The sequence below is a fragment of the Nicotiana attenuata genome, unplaced genomic scaffold, assembly GCF_001879085.1.
Source record: "Nicotiana attenuata strain UT unplaced genomic scaffold, NIATTr2, whole genome shotgun sequence".
Classification (NCBI taxonomy): Eukaryota; Viridiplantae; Streptophyta; class Magnoliopsida; order Solanales; family Solanaceae; genus Nicotiana; species Nicotiana attenuata.
In genome coordinates this window covers 56,520-74,047 of record NW_017671566.1, presented here as the reverse complement: position 1 = coordinate 74,047, position 17,528 = coordinate 56,520, and the positions used below count along the sequence as shown (strand labels likewise).

General features: G+C 45.0%; 1 protein-coding gene across 1 annotated transcript; it reads right to left on the bottom strand.

Annotated features, from left to right (window-relative positions):
- Positions 1–281: 281 nt before the first annotated feature.
- Positions 282–1,172, bottom strand: LOC109209025. The gene has a single exon (XM_019372189.1). It carries the CDS (start codon positions 1,170–1,172, stop codon positions 282–284), a length of 891 nt encoding a protein of 296 aa, XP_019227734.1.
- Positions 1,173–17,528: the final 16,356 nt, after the last annotated feature.

Genomic DNA, 17,528 nt, shown 5'->3' with positions numbered 1-17,528 from the left:
CCTCTGAATTGCTTTAGCACTTTGTTATTTAACTCTTGTTTCTAGACAAGCTATTAAATCTACTTTATTCATCAACAAGAACTTTTTGAATTCTCGTTGCTTGTAGGACTTATTCAGTCCTCTTATATTCCAAGAGACAATGATCATGGAGGGTTATGATGAATAGGACTGGTTCTCTCAGCTGCATTTTGAGCTGCACCACTAGAAGATGCTCCTTGTTGACTATTGTTTGGTGGTCTTTCCAGTATTGTCAAGGGTGCAAATTTATTCCTTCTAGCTAGCTACTCATAGTTGATATCTCTATGGGTCTTCTTGCCAGCTGATCCTTGAATAACCACAGCTTGCTTGCCTCGATTAGTCACTTGTACCTCTACTACTGGTTCCTGTTGTTCAGGCTCCTTATGTGGCAGAACATCAGTTTCATTATTTCCTTTGTCATTTGGCTTTGGCTTCCATTCTATTCTTGTCTTCTTCTTCCTTCTCCTTTTATGTGGTTTTAGTTCATTCGCCTGTTGTATGTCTTGTTGGCAATTACCAGTACTATGCCCAAACTTATTACAATCCATACACAGTTTTGGTTTCCACTCAAATTCCTCTCTTTGCTCCCAGCTACTTCCATCTGGATTCTCAATGGTTATTCCATCTGGTAGTGGCTGTGTGATATCCATTTCAACAAGGATCCTAGCATATGAAATTCTTTCACATTGGGCTGTAAGCTTATCAGTGCAAATAGGTTTGCCTAATAGACTGGCAATTCGACCTAGGTTCTCCTCAGCCCAACACTGAACAGGTAGCCCAGGGAGGTTAATCCATATAGGAACAATTCTCATAGACTCATTTTGAATCTGAAAATCAGGATCGCAATCCTTCAAGACCATGGGTCTATTATTGAAGGTATAAGGTCCATTTTGAAAAATTTCAATTTTATCCTCCATAGATTCAAAGTGAAAAATGAAATAACCATCATCGTGAAGAAATATCATTTGTGTCGTCACTGAGTTCCACACTCCATAGACAAATTTGAGCATTTCCTTGAACGAAGGGTTTCCTCCTAGGACATATCCAATTAAGGTTGTTTTCCATTTCTTACATTGTTCCTCTATCTCTTTTGGGTTCAGCTTGGCCACTTTCACTCCATCCTTAACCACCAGAGGATAGAACTTCAGCTGCATGCCTCGTGTTTATACTCTGTTTCCTTTCACTACCTCAGACATGGTCTGCTTTGTACTCTGAGACACAGCTGAGTAGGTTAATTTCCTCGCTGCTGTCAGCAATCCTAGATCCGCGACTTGAACTTCCTCCTTCTCCGGTGGAGCTTGCATGACAGTAGGGGAACTCCCCATGCCTGGCGTCCAATGTAACAGTTGAATTGGGGCCAATTTCTGGGGAATACCTGTTTCAGGATTAATCATTCGATTCCTATTATCTACTTGAAGAGGTGATTGTGTAGGGAGGGGAAGGTGATTATTCCGGTGAGTCATCGTGAACGACGTAGGTTAGCTGACGTGCTCAACTTTCGCCAGAGCCTCTCTCTCTACATTCTCTCTCTAGATTCCATGTCAAAAAAATCTATTGAAATAATGAGTCATTAACAAACTTGACATATAAGAGTGATGCATTAAAGTGAAATTTCGTTGTTGAATGTGATTATAAACTTATTGTGTTCCTAATCTTAAGTTGTAGTGGAACTTAAAATTATTATGTTGGAATTTGACATATGTTAAACTATTTTTTATTTTATTTTTTGGATTTTGAATTTGTGTTATTTCATGGTTCCAATTTACTTGTTTTAGTAGTATTGGCTCACATTGCATGTTGTTCAATTTTTAGTTAGAATTGATAAATTAAATTTGTCAAACATTTGAATATTGTTATGACATTATATTTATAAATATTAACTTATTTTATCAAACATGAATTCCATGATGTTCTTACAAAACGTATATTTTTAGTTTTTGTAAGTATCTAAACTAAAAATTATTAAATTTTTAGTAAGTATATATATATATAGGCATATATTTTGATAATTACTTCATTTAAAATTTAATTTAACTGTGTAATTACACTTTTGCAACCAAACAGTAAACTTATAATTACATTGTAATTACACTATCACAAAAATCAGGTCGTCATAATTACACAATTGTAATTACTAGGCCGTGTAATTACTACCCTAGTAATTACACCAATTCCAATTACCTGGTGGCTTTCTAAACAAACCCTTAACATGGTATGTGGTGAGATGGCTAGGATCCATTTACCTTTAACTAAAGGTTTCAGGTTCGAGCCCTGCGTATGAAAAAAGTTCTGTTATGGAGCGTTTTTCCTTAAATGGGCCTTACAACGCGAATCCGTTTATAATCTGTCACGACCCCAACCCCGGTCGTGATGGCACCCAACACCATGCTAGGCAAGCCCGACCAATTCAACTCTCAATCCCTTTTTATTAAAAATTCAATGTCGATCAAGAGGAATAAATTACCAAACTGATGTGAATAGAAGTCTGAAATAAAGACGAAATGTGCGGAAACCATAATAATAATCTCTACAAAAGCCCATCGATCCGGTGTCACGAGTCAAAAGCCTCTAGTACATGAGTCCAATAGTCTAATACAAGAACAGTCTAAAAATGCGGGAAAAAAAGTAAAGAAAGATAGAGGGAGAAATCGGGTCTACGGATGCTATGCAGCTACCTCGATAACTCCGGTGAGATCTGAACTGCGGAATTGCTCGAACTACGCCTCAGGAATACCTGGATCTGCACACACGGTGCAGGGAGTAATGTGAGTACTCCGACCCAGTGAGTAATAAAAATAAATAATGACTGACAGTATGAAATGACGTAAAAGCACTAAGCAGTTCTATATCAAAACAGTAAGAACATTTAAACAGCAAATAATGAGAAAAAAAATCAGGAAAATTCCTTAAAACCAGTACTCATCTCATATACTCTTCACAATAACCGAATTCATAATTATATCGCTGCGGCGTGCAGCCCGATCCGTATATCACTGTGGCGCACAGCCCGATCCATAATAATAATCGACTGCACTCACTAGGGGTGTACAGACTCCGGAGGGGCTCCTACAGCCCAAGCGCTATATTGCTGCGGCGCGCGGCCCAATCCATATATATAAATATATACTTGCTGCGGCGTGCAACCCGATCCATATAAATATATTGCTGCGGCGTGCAGCCCGATCCATAACGTATAAAACATCCTCACTATTGGGTTCTCAACCCCTCTCAGTCAATATAAACATAGCCTCTCGGGCGTACTAATATAAGATAGGGATCTCAGCCCACATATTACCTTCGTTTCGGATTAGCAATTTCAAAAGCCAGTTCATATTATATTAATCAGTTAGAAACACGACTGAAGGTATGATTTTTAACAAGTAAAGTGAGGTCAATCAGTAACAATGCCCCTAAGGGTTCTACAGGTCGGCACAAGGCCCCAAACATGGCAACTAGCCCAAATCATAATGATAATAGTTAAATCTCAGTCAAAATGCAGTAGAATCATCAATCGGGATGGACCAAGTCCTAATCCCCAGTAGTAGTGGACCCCACGCTCATCATACATCGTATGTCTCACCTCAACATAGCACTACGTTGTGTGAATCTGGGGTTTCACACCCTCAGTACATCATTTATAATCATTACTCACCTCAAGCCGGCCAAACTCTAGCTCGCTATGCCCTTGCCTCTCAAATCGGCCTCCTCACGCATCGAATCTGATCAAACCCACAACGAATACGTCACAATACGCTAAGGAAACAATACCCAATCGAAAACAATCGAAAAATACCAAAAATCTCGAAATTAGCAAAACCCGAGCACCGGGCCTACTTCTCTAATCTCAGAAATTTTCACATCAACGAGTTCCTTATCTCGCCACGAATCTATACATATCAAGAACTCTCAAATCCGAGCTCAAAGGGCCCTTCAAATCCCAATTTAAATTAAAAACTCAAGNCGATAGCTCTCTCGCGTTCGCGATGGAAAAAACTTGCCTCTGACCAAATTACCCTTCGCGAACGCGAAGAACAATGCCAACGGGGCCCAGGCCCCTCCTACGCGAACGCGAGCCCCTAACGCGGACGCGAAGGCTTAGATTCCTGCCTTCCAATTCCTCCTTCGCGAACGCGAGGCCCTTTACGCGAACGCGAAGAGATAAATCTCTGCAACACCTGAAGTGAAAAATCTGCAATTCCTCAAAGCCAAAAATGATCCGATTGACCATCCGAAACTCACCCGAGGCCCCCGGGGCCTCAACCAAAAGCACCAACACCTCCCATAACATAATTCAAAACACCTCAAACAACACTAACACCATCAATTTTCATCGAATTCAAGCCTAAGTTCTTCAAAAACTTTCGAAATACGCATTCGATCAAAAACCTAACCAAAACACCTCCGAATGACCTGAAATTTTACACACACATCCCAAATCACTTAACGAAGCTACAGCAACTCTCGGAATTCCATTCCGACCCTCGGATCAAAATCTCACCTATCAACCGGAATTCGCCAAAATACTAACTTCGCCAATTCAAGCCTAATTCTACACCGGACCTCCAAAATTACTTCCGATGACACTCCTAAGTCACAAATCATCCCCCGAAGCTAACCGAATCACCGGAAATCACATCCGAGCCCTCTAACTCATAAGTCAACATCCGGTTGACTTTTCCAAACTAAGTTTTCCTTAAAGAGACTAAGTGTCTCATTTCCTTCTAAAATCAATCCAAACCAACTTGTTCACACAAGACATTGATAATGAAGCATAAAGCAGTAGAAAATAGGGAAATCGGAGTGGTGACTCATGATACGACGGGTCGGGTCGTTACATCCTCCCCAACTTAAACAAACGCTCGTCCTCGAGCGAGTCAAGAAACATACCTGAAGCCTCAAATAGGTGAGGGTATCTGCTCCGCATCTCCCGCTCGGTCTCCCAGGTAGCCTCCTCCACGGGCCGACCTCTCCACTGCACCTTCACCGAAGCAACATCCTTTGACCTCAACTTTCGAACTTGACGATCCAAAATGGCTGCTGGCTCTACATCATAAGTCAAATCACCCTCTAACTGAACCGTACTGAAATCCAGAACATGGGACGGGTCTCTAATATACTTCTGGAGCATAGAAACATGAAAGACTGGATGCACGCTCGACAAGCTGGGTGGCAAGGCAAGCTCATAAGCCACCTCCCCAATCCTCCTAAGTACCTCAAAAGGCCCAATGAACCGCGGACTCAACTTCCCTTTCTTTCCGAATCTCATAACCCCCTTTGTGGGTGAAACCTTCAACAGGACCTTCTCGCCAACCATGTAGGATACATCTCGAACCTTCCTGTCCGCATAACTCTTCTGTCGCGACTATGCTGTACGGAGTCTCTCCTGAATCACCTTCATCTTCTCTAATGCATCCTGGACCAAATCTGTCCCCAATAGTCTAGCCTCACCGGGCTCGAACCAACCAACTGGAGATCTACATCGCCTCCCATATAAAGCCTCATACGGCGCCATCTGAATGCTCGACCGGTAGCTGTTGTTGTAGGCAAACTCTGCAAGCGGTAGAAACTGATCCCATGACCCTCCAAAGTGAATAACGCAGGCGCATAGCATATCCTCTAATATCTGAATGGTGCACTCGGACTGCCCGTCTGTCTGAGGGTGAAAGGCTGTGCTCAACTGTACCTGAGTACCCAACTCTCGCTGAATAGTTTGCCAAAACTACAAAGTAAACTGAGCGCCCCATCTGATATAATGGAGACTGGGACACCATGCAACCGAACCACCTCCCGAATATAAATCTCTGCTAGCCGCTCTGAAGAATAAGTAGTACAAACAGGAATGAAGTGCGCGGACTTGGTCAGCCTGTCTACAATCACCCAAATAGCATCGAATTTCTTCAAAGTCCGTGGGAGTCCGGTAACGAAATCCATAGTGATCCTCTCCCACTTCCACTCAGGAATAATCATCTGCTGATGCAAGCCCCCCGATCTCTGATGCTCATATTTCACCTGCTGACAATTGAGACACCGAGCTACAAACTCCACAATATCTCTCTTCATCCTCCGCCACCAATAGTGTTGTCTAAGATCCTGATACATCTTTGCGGCACCCCGGATGAATGGAATATCGCGAGCTATGGGCCTCCTCCAATATCAACTCCCGAAGCCCATCCATATTGGGCACGCAGATCCGGCCCTGCATCCGCAACACACCATCATCACCAATGGTCATGTCTCTGGCATCATCGTGCTGAACCCTGTCCTTAAGGACAAGCAAATACGGATCCTCATACTGGCACTCTCAGATGCGATCATACAAGGAAGACCAAGAAACCACAGAAGCCAACACCCGACTAGGCTCCGAAATATCTAGTCTCACCAACCGATTGGCCAAGGCCTGAACATCAACTGCAAAGGGCCTCTCCCCAACTGGAATATACGCCAAACTCCCCATACTCACTGCCTTTCGGCTCAAAGCATCGGCCACTACATTGGCCTTCCCTGGGTGGTACAGAATAGTAATATCATAATCCTTCAGTAACTCTAGCCATCTCCGCTGCCTCAAATTAAGATCCTTTTGCTTGAACAAATGCTGAAGACTGCGATGATCAGTGAATACCTCACAAGATACGCCATACAAGTAATGCCTCCAAATCTTCAATGCGTGAACTATGGCAGCCAACTCCAAATTATGGACAGGGTAGTTCTGCTCATGGGGCTTCAACTGACGAGAAGCATAAGCAATAACTCTACCCTCCTGCATCAATACACAGCCAATCCCCACTCGCGAGGCATCACAATACACAGTATATGAACCCGAAGCTGATGGCAAAACTAATACTGGAGCTGTGGTCAAAGCTGTCTTGAGCTTCTGAAAGCTCTCCTCACACTCGTCCGACCATACAAATGAAGCGCCCTTCTGATTTAACTTGGTGAAGGGCGATGCAATGGAGGAAAATCCCTGAACAAACCGGCGATAATAGCCTGCCAACCCAAGAAAACTACGAATCTCTGTGGCTGAGGACGGTCTGGGCCAACTCTGAACCGCCTCTATCTTCTTCGGGTCAACCTGAATACCCTCGCTAGACACCACGTGTCCCAAGAAAGCCACTAAACTGAGCCAAAACTCACACTTGGAGAACTTTGCATAAAGCTTCTCCTCCCTCAATCTCTGCAATACAACTCGCAAATGCTGCGCGTGCTCCTCCTGACTACGCGAGTACACCAGAATATCATCAATGAAAACAATAACGAACGAATCCAGATAAGGCCGAAATACACTATTCATCAAATGCATGAACGCTGCTGGGGCAATGGTCAGCCCGAAAGATATGACAAGAAACTCATAGTGACCATATCTAGTCCTGAAAGCAGTCTTATGAATATCTGAATCCCTGATCTTCAACTGGTGATAACCCGAACGGAGATCAATCTTGGAAAACACCCTCGCTCCTTGAAGCTGGTCAAACAAATCATCAATGCGAGGCAGGGGATACTTGTTCTTAATTGTTACCTTGTTCAATTGCCTATAATCGATGCACATTCTCATTGTGCCATCCTTCTTTTTCACAAACAGAACTGGCGCACCCTAAGGTGACACACTAGGCTGAATGAACCCCTTATCCAGGAGCTCTTGAAGCTGCTCCTTCAATTCTTTCAACTCCGCTGGTGCCATACGATATGGCGGAATAGAGATGGGCTGAGTGCCCGTCACCAGGTCAATACCAAAATCAATATCCCTGTCTGGCGGCATGCCCGACAGGTCTGCAGGAAACACATCGGAAAAATCCCTCATAACTGGTACAGAATCAATGCTAGGAGTCTCAGCTTCAACATCCCTCACAAACGCCAAGTAGGAAAGACAACCCTTCCCAACCATACGTTGGGCCTTCACGAAGGAAATAACTCTACTAGGAACGTAATCAGTCACAGCACGCCATTCGATCCGCGGTACACCCGGCATAGCCAAAGTGACTGTCTTAGCATGACAGTCTAGAATAGCATGACACGGAGATAACCAGTCCATGCCCAAGATAACATCGAAGTCCACCATGCTCAATAGCAATAAATCAACTCGGGTCTCCAGACCCCCAATAGTCACCACACATGACTGGTACACATGGTCTACAATAATAGTATCGCCCACCGGGGTAGATACATGAACAGGTAAAACAAGACACCCTCAGGACGTACCCAAATGATGAGCAAAATATGAAGACACATATGAATAGGCAGAACCGGGATCAAATAATACTGAGGCGTCTCTGTGGCAGACTGAAACAATACATGTAATGACAGCGTCTGAAGCAATGGCATCTGTCCTGCCCGGCATAGCGTAGAAACGAGCCCGGCCACTACCTGATCGATCTCCACCCCTAGGACGACCCCTGGCTGCCTGATCTCCACCCTTAGCTGGCTGGGCGGGTGATGAAGTAACTGGAGCAGAAGTAGAGGGCTGTCCCCTCTGCTGATGCTGTCTGCCACGAAGGCGATGGCACTGCCTCCTCAAGTGACCAAACTCTCCGCACTCATAATAGCTACCCAGTACTGGAGATGGGGACTGAAGGGAACCCCTCGCACCGGAGTGACTAGCAGATGCTCTCGGAGCAGAAGAACCCTGAACTGATGGGGCATGAGATGAACTCTGAGCTGGGAGGTCGCTGAGTGAAGACTGACCCTTCTGAGGCCCATGATGACCACGGCCTGAAGATCCCCCACGATACTCTGGGCGGGCCGACTGAGCAGGCCTGAAAGAACGACCTCTACCCTGTTGGAACTGGCCCCTCGAAGGAGCACCACTGTAACTGCCCGATCCACGAGGCCTCTTAGCCTCCCTCTCCTCTCGCTCTCTACGGCGAACTGACTCGATCTCACGAGCGATATCCACCACCTCCTCAAACGTAGCACCCAGTACTCTCTCTCTAGTCATTAGAATAAGAAGATGATAGTTAAGGCCATCCACAAATCTCCTAATCCTCTCACGACCTGACGGAACCATCCAAGTAGCATGACGGGCCAACTGTGAAAACCTCATCTGGTACTAAGTCACTGTCATATCCCCCTGTGTCAACCACTCAAACTGCCTACACAGCTCTTCCCTGCGGGACTGAGGTACATACTTCTCCAGAAAGAGAGCGGAGAACTGCTGCCAAGTCAGAGGTGCTGCACCGGCAGACCTACGCCTCTCAAAGTCCTCCCACCAAGTAAGAGTAGCCCCCGTGAACTGAAAAGTAGTAAATGCCACACCACTCGACTCAAGGATCCCTGCCGTACAGAGCATACGCTGACATCTATCAAGAAAACCCTGGGCATCCTTGCCCTCAGCACCACCGAATGTCGGAGGCTGGAGCCTACCAGACCTCTCGAGACGACGCTGCTCATCGTCTGGCATAGCTGGAACCACGAAGCCCTGAACTGGTGCAACCTGCTGAGCTGGAGGTGCCTCTGGTGTCTGTAGTCCCTGCACCACCTGCTCAGGTGTGCGAGCAACGGGAGTCTGATTGCCTCCCCCGACCTGTGAAGTAGCTGCTGCTGCTGTGGTGACTGAAACTGCCTGAGCTAGGCCAGTGCAGATTGATAATATCTGTGCCAAGGTCTCCTGAAGACCCGAAATCACGATAGGCACAACTGGTGCCTGAACAGGTGCTGCTGGAGTATCCACAGTTGGAGCCTGATCCTGAGCTGGGCAATTGGTGGATCAGCAGGTGCTGCCCCGGCTGCTCTGCCTCTGCCATGACAACGACCGCGTCCACGGCCTCTGGCGGCCTCAGTAGGTGGCTGGTGGTCATCCGTCATGTCTGGTAGCTCGTGTCATCACCATCTATGAGAGAATAGAATAGTAGAAGTTTAGTTCTCGGTTCAACAAAGCCGCACGACAAGAGTTTCAAGAATGTGAAGTTTTCCTAAAGGTTCGGCAGCCTCCCGAGGATAAGTACAGACGTCTCCGTACCGATCCACGAGACTCTACCAACCGGCTCATGACTCGCGAGACCAAGTAACCTAGGCTCTAATACCAACTTGTCACGACCCCAACCCCGGTCGTGATGGCGCCCAACACACTACTAGGAAAGCCCGACCAAATAAATAACCTTAACCATTTTATCCAGTTCATGAATTAATTAACACAGATAATTACTAAGTCAAAATACTAAAAATCCGGGAAAAGAGTTAAACATGCGGAAATCCCAAAATATAAAATAACTACACAGCCCGAAGAATCCGGTGTCACAAGTCTGAGCCTCTAATACATGAGTATCAACCTACTACATATCGTTCTCTAGAAATGCGGAAATAAAATAAATAAGATAGAAGGAAAATCAGGACTGCGAACGTCGAATGCAGCTACCTTGAAACTCCCAAATATGATACTAGGCAGAGAAGTCCTCACTCAGCCTCAGTAGTACCTGGATCTGCACGCAAGGTGCAGGGAGTAATGTGAGTACTCCGACCCAGTGAGTAATAAACATAAATAAAGGCTGAGAATAAGAAATCCTGAATAGGCACAAAGTAATTCTATAAATAGAGCAACTTGAACCCAGTAGCATAAAATCAATAAATCAGTGAAAACAATTATAGAAATATCACAACAGATAAATAAGTAAATGACAATCAAAATATGCAATGCAACACATAGACCGGTACTCTCTAGTACCCGCTGCGGCATGCAGCCCGCTCCATTTATTTATCGTCGACGGCGCTCAATGGTGGTGTGCAGACTCCGGGAGGGGCCCCTTATGGCCCAAGCGCAATAATAAGACATATCGTGGCATCAACTAGGCCCTCAGCCTCATATCAATATCAATATCATACCGCTGCGGCACGCATCCTGATCCCATACTCAGTCCAAAATCACATAAGCCTCTCGGGCTCATTAATATAGAAATATTTAGCCCAAACTTTATTTAAAAATATTAATTAAGTTTCTAGTTTGAGAAAAGTGGCTGAGTTTGCAAACCAGTATTAAATTCTAGGACTGAGTTCAATGATATGTAGAAATGGTAAGAAACCAGTAGTAACAATCCCTGAAGGATTTAATCGATTGGCACGAAAACCAAATATAACAAGCAGCTCAATTAAAATAATAATAAGTGAATTTCAGTCAAATACGCAGTATGTTCATCTACCGTGATGGACCAAGTCACAATCCCCAACGGTGCTCTACCCCACGCTCGCTACCCGGCGTGCAAGTCACCTCAATATAACACTACGATATGCAAACACGGGGTTTCAAACCCTCAGAACAGCATTTACATCTATTACTCACCTCAAGCCGGCCAAAATCCTAGCTCGCTATGCCCTTGCCTCTCGAATCGACCTCCTCGTGCGTCGAATCTGATCAAAACCACAACGAATACGTCACAATATGCCAATGGAACAATACCCAAGCGAAAACAATCAAAAAATAGCTAAAATCTCGAAATTAGCAAAACCCGAGCCCCGGGCCCACTTCTCGAAAATCAGAAAATTTAACATCAACGGATTCCTTATCTCGCCACGAGTCTATACATATAAAGATTATCGAAATCGGAGTCCAAATGACCCCTCAAATCCCCATTTTAACTCTCTTACGTTTCAAGCCCTAACCTCCATTCTAACTCCTTATTTCCTTGGTTTTTCAGTCTAAATTCACAATAATAATGTGTTTTTAGTTCATAGGACTTACCTCCAATCAATCCCCGTCGAATTCCTCTTCAATTCCCGTCGAAAAGCTCTCAAGGTTGCTCCAAAATGGTGGAAATATGACTTGGTTCGCGGATGAAATATTATTAAAACCCTTCTGTCCAGGCCTCTTTTCCTCTATGCGATCGCAGCCCCAGGCTTGCGATCGCAATGCACAAAATTCAAACTCCAAAATTTAACACTGCGCTATCGCATAAACATCCCTGCGATGGCAATGACCAAACACTTTACCTTACGCGATCGCAGACTCACCCACGCGATCGCGATGAACAAAAATCCAAACTCCCAAGATTCCTCTATGCGATCGCACTGCATGAACTCTCGACTCTACGCGATCGCGAACACAACCATGCGGTCGCATTGAACAACTGACCAGCCCCAAAAATCCTTCTATGCGATCGCGAAGCCTCTCCTGCGATCGCATAGAGCGAAACTCTGCAGCACTGACCTGCAATTTTCTGCAGCATCCCAAGTCCCAAAAACCTTGCGTTGGCCATCCGAAAACACCCCGAGGCCCTGGGACCTCAACCAAAAGCATCAACGCATCCTAAAACATCATTCAAACTTGCTCCAATCATCAAAACACCTCAAACAACACCAAAACCATCAAATTACAACGGATTCAATCCTAAGTTTTTCTAAAACTTCCGAAACACGCATTCGATCAAAAACCCAACCAAATCACCTCCGAATGACCTGAAATTTTGCACACACATCCCAAATCACCTAACGAAGCTACTGCAACTCTCGAAATTCCATTCCGACCCTCGGATCAAAATCTCACCTATCAACCGGAATTCGCCAAAATACTAACTTCGCCAATTCAAGCCTAATTCTACACCGGACCTCCAAAATTACTTCTGATCACACTCCTAAGTCATAAATCATCCCCCGAAGCTAACCGAATCATCGGAATTCATATCCGAGCCCTCTAACACAGAAGTCAACATCCGGTTGACTTTTCCAACACAAACCTTCCTTAAAGAGACTAAGCGTCTCATTTCCTTCTAGAACCAATCCAAATCAACTCGTTCACACCCAACACTGGTAATGAATCATAAAGAAATAGAAAATGGGGCAAACGGGGCGGTAACTCACGTGACGACGGGTTGGATCGTCGCAGTCACAAAATATGAACACCCATTCACTCACGAGTTCACTCGTACCAAATTTATCAAAATCCGATAACAAAATCTCACTCAAAACTCAAAAACTTGGTTGATGAACTTTCCAAACTTTTCCCCAATTTTCTCAACCCAAATTCCTTAATTAATGAAGAAATCAACTATAGATTAGTGGAATATAACCATAAAGGAGGTCAGAATCATTACCCAAAAGCTCTCCCTGAAAATCCTTCAAATAATCATCCAATCCGAGCTCTCAAAGTCCCGAAATTAAAAATAGGATAAACCCTCGATCTTAGCCATTTCTGCCCAACAATTTCCCATCTGCGGGCCTCCAATTGCCCCTGTGGAATTTCCCTCGCATGTGCGAAAATGACTTAAGAGGGCTGGATCCGCATCTGCCATTAATAGGCTGCACCTGCGTATGCGCACCTGCAGAGCATTGTCCGCTTCTGCGGTCCTACTCTGCGCCTGTGGTTCCTTAGGCGCATCTGCGGGCGTCGCAGATGTGGAATTCTGCTTGCACCTACGACCCCTGACCAACCATCCCTATCCGCTTCTACGTTTGTCTCTACGCACGTGCGATCCCGCACTTGCAGTCTCTCCACCGCAGGTGCAAAAACACTAGAAACCAGAAAAACTTCAGCAATTTGCATAAGTCCAATCTCAATCTGTTAAGCATCCGAAACACACCCGAGACCATGGGGACATCAACCAAACATACCAACAATTCCTAAAATACCATACAAACTTAGTCGAGCCCTCAAATCACACCAAACAATGCTAAAAACACGAATCATTTTCCAATCCAAACTTAATGAACTCGAAACTTCAAATTTCTACAACTGATGCTGAAACCTATCAAACCACGTCCGATTGACCTCAAATTTTGCACACAAGTCACATTCAATATTATGGACCTACTCCAACTTCTGGAATTGGAATTCGACCCTAATATCAAAAAGTCCACTTCCAATCAAAATTTCCAAAAATTCGACTTTCGCCGTTTCAAGCCTAAATCAGTTATAGATCTCCAAAACACAATCTGGACATGCCTCCAAGTCTAAAATCACCCAAAGGAGCTAACAGAACTGACAGAACTCCATTACGGAGTCGATTTCACACAGTTTTGACTACGGTCAAAATCCTATGACTTAAGCTTCCGTTTTAGGGACTAAGTGTCCCAAAACACTCCGAAACCAAAAATAAAATCTCCTGGCAAGTCCCATAAGCAGAAAAAGATACGGGGGAAGCAGTAAATAGAGGATCGGGTCTATTACTCTCAAAATTAACGGCAGGGTCGCTACATCCTCCCCCTCTTAAAACAATTGTTCGTCCTCAAACGAGCATAGAGACATACCTGAAGTGGTGAAAAGATGAGGATAACGGCTGTTCATATCATGCTCGGTCTCCCAAGTCGCCTCCTCGACCGGATGACCCCTCCACTGAACCTTCACTGAAACAATGTTCTTTTGACCTCAACTTTCGAACTTGCTTGTCCAAAATAGCCACCGGCTCCTCAACATAAGATAGATCCTTATCCAACTGGACTGAGCTGAAATCCAACACATGAGACGGATCACCGTGATACTTCTGGAGCATAGAAACATGGAATACCGGATGAACTCTTGCTAGACTGGGAGGTAAGGCAAGCTCATAAGCAACCTCCCTAACTCGCCGCAACACCTCATATGGACCAATGAACCTTGGGCTCAGCTTTCCCTTCTTTCGGAACCTCATAGCGCCCTTCACAGGCGAAACCCGAAGCAAGAACCGCTCTCCAACCATGAATACAACATTGCGAACCTTCGGATCCACATAACTCTTTTGTCTGGACTGGGCCGTGAAGTCTATCGTGAATCACCTTAACCTTCTCCAAAGAATCCTGAACAATGTCTGTACCCAATAATCTAGCCTCGCTCGGCTCGAACCAACCCACTGAAGGCCGACACCGCCAACCGTACATAGCCTCATACGGTGCCATCTGAATGCTCGACTGATAACAGTTGTTGTAGGCGAACTCCGTAAGTGGCAAGAACTGATCCCAAGAACCTCCAAACTCCATCACACATGCACGGAGCATATCCTCTAGTATCTGAATAGTGCGCTCGGACTGTCCGTCCATCTGAGGGCGAAATGTTGTGCTCAACTCAACCCGAGTACCTAACTCCTGTTGTACAGCCCTCCAGAACCGTGATGTAAACTGGGTACCCCAGTCATAGATGATAGATACTGGTACGCCATGAAACCTGACAATCTCACAGATATAAACTTGAGCTAGCTGCTCGGAAGAATAAGTAGTCATCACAGGAATAAAATGAGCTGACTTGGTCAGCCTATCCATAATCACCCAAACTGCATCAAACTTCCGCCGAGTCCGTAGGAGTCCAACAATGAAATTCATAGTGATCCGCTCCCATTTCCACTTCGGAATATCTAACTTCTGAAGTAATTCACCCGGTCGCTGATGCTCATACTTCACCTGCTGGCAATTTAGACACCGGACTACATATTCCACTATGTCCTTTTTTATCCTCCTCCGCCAATAATGGTGCCTCAAGTCCTGATACATCTTCGTGGCACCTGGATGAATGGAGTACTGCGAGCTGTGAGCCTTCTGAAGAATCAACTCCTGCAATCCGTCTATATTGGGCACACATAGCCTGCCTTTTATCCTCAATGCACCATCATCACCAATAGTGACCTCCTTAGCATCATCATGCTGAACCGTGTCCATAAGGACAAGCTGATGGGGGTCATCATACTGACGCTCCCTGATACGATCATAAAGAGAAGACTGGGAGACCACACAAGCCAAAACTCGACTCGGCTCAGAAATATCTAATCTAACAAACTGGTTGGCCAAGGCCTGAACATCCAACGCTAAGGAACTCTCCGCGACTGGTAGATATACTAAACTCCCCAAACTCACAAGGGACAGCGTACAAATAATGCCTCTAAATCTTCAAGGCATGAACAATAGCTGTTAGCTCAAGGTCGTGGACATGATAGTTCTTTTCATGCACCTTCAGTTGTCTGGACGCGTAGGCTATCACCCTACGGTCCTGGTCCTGTATCAACACCGCGCCGAGGCCAACTCGCGACGCATCACAATAAACTATATAAGACCTCGAACTCGTAAGCAATATTAATACTCAGGCTGTAGTCAAAGATGTCTTAAGCTTTTGAAAGCTCTCCTCACACTCTTCTGTCCACCTGAATGGAGCACCCTTCTGGGTCAGCCTGGTCATAGGTGCTGCGATAGATGAGAATCCCTCAACAAACCGACGGTAATACCCACCAAACCAATGAAACTCCGTATCTCTGTAGCTGAGGACGGTCTGGGCCAACTCTGCACTGCTTCCACCTTCTTGGATCCACCTTGATCCCCTCACTCGACACTACGTGACCCAAAAATGCCACGGAATCTAACTAGAACTCACATTTTGAGAACTTTGCATATAATTTCTTTTCTCTCTAGTTCTGAAGCACAGATCTCAGGTGCTGCTCATGATCCTCTCGACTCTGGGAGTACACTAGAATGTCGTTAATAAACATAATAATGAAAGCGTCAAGATAGGGCCAAAATAAGTTGTGCATCAAATGCATAAATGTTGCTAGGCGTTGATAGCCCAAATGACATCACAAGGAACTCGTAGTGACCATACTGAGTCCTGAAAGCAGTCTTCGAGATATCTGGCTCCCGAATCTTCAACTGATGATAACCTGAATGCAAATCAATCTTGGAAAACACTCTGGCACCCTGTAACTGATCAAATAGGTCATCAATACGAGGTAAAGGATACCTATTCTTCACTGTAACTTTGTTCAACTGCGATAATCAATGCACATACGCATAAAACCATCCTTTTTCTTGACAAACAAGATCGGAGCACCCCAAGGTGACACACTGAGTCGAATGAAGCCCTTATCAAGCAATTCTTGTAACTGTTCCTTCAACTCCTTTAACTAAGGAGGAGCCATACATATGGAGGAATAGAGATAGGCCGACTGCCCGGCAACAAATCAATACCAAAGTCGATATCTCTGTCGGGCAGCATGCCTAGAAAATCAGCTGGAAATACATCAGGGAAATCCCTCACTACTGGGACTGACTCAACTGTAGGGGATCAATACTGATATCTCTCACATAGGATAGATACCCATCATACCCCTTCTCAACCATTTGTTGAGCTTTAAGAAATGAAATAACTCTGCTGGGAGTGTAATCTATGGTACCCCTCCACTCTAATCGCGACAAACCTGGCATAGCTAGTGTCACGCTCTTGGTGTGACAATCAAGAATAGCATAATGGGGCGACAACCAATCAATGTCCAAGATAACATCGAAATCTACCATGGTGAGCAATAATAAATCGGCTCTGGTCTCAAAACCACTAAGAGCAATCAAACACGACCGATAAATATGGTCCACAATAAGAGAATCTCCCACATGTGTAGACACATAAACATGAGAACCCATAGAATCACGGGATACGCCCAAATACGGAGCAAAATAAGATGACACATAGGATAAGTGGAGCATGGATCAAAGAAAACTGACACATCTCTATGAAAGACCAGAATAATACCTACAATGACAAAGTCGGAAGCAACTGCCTCTGTACAAGCAGGAAGAGCATAGTATTTGGCCTGGCCTCCCCCTCTAGGGCGACCTCTACCTCCCCGACCTCCACCTCAAGTTAG

Coding starts and splice junctions, on each gene's coding strand:
- LOC109209025 (XM_019372189.1), bottom strand. CDS start 1,172: ATGCAGCTGAAGTTCTATCCTCTGGTGGTTAAGGATGGAGTGAAAGTG.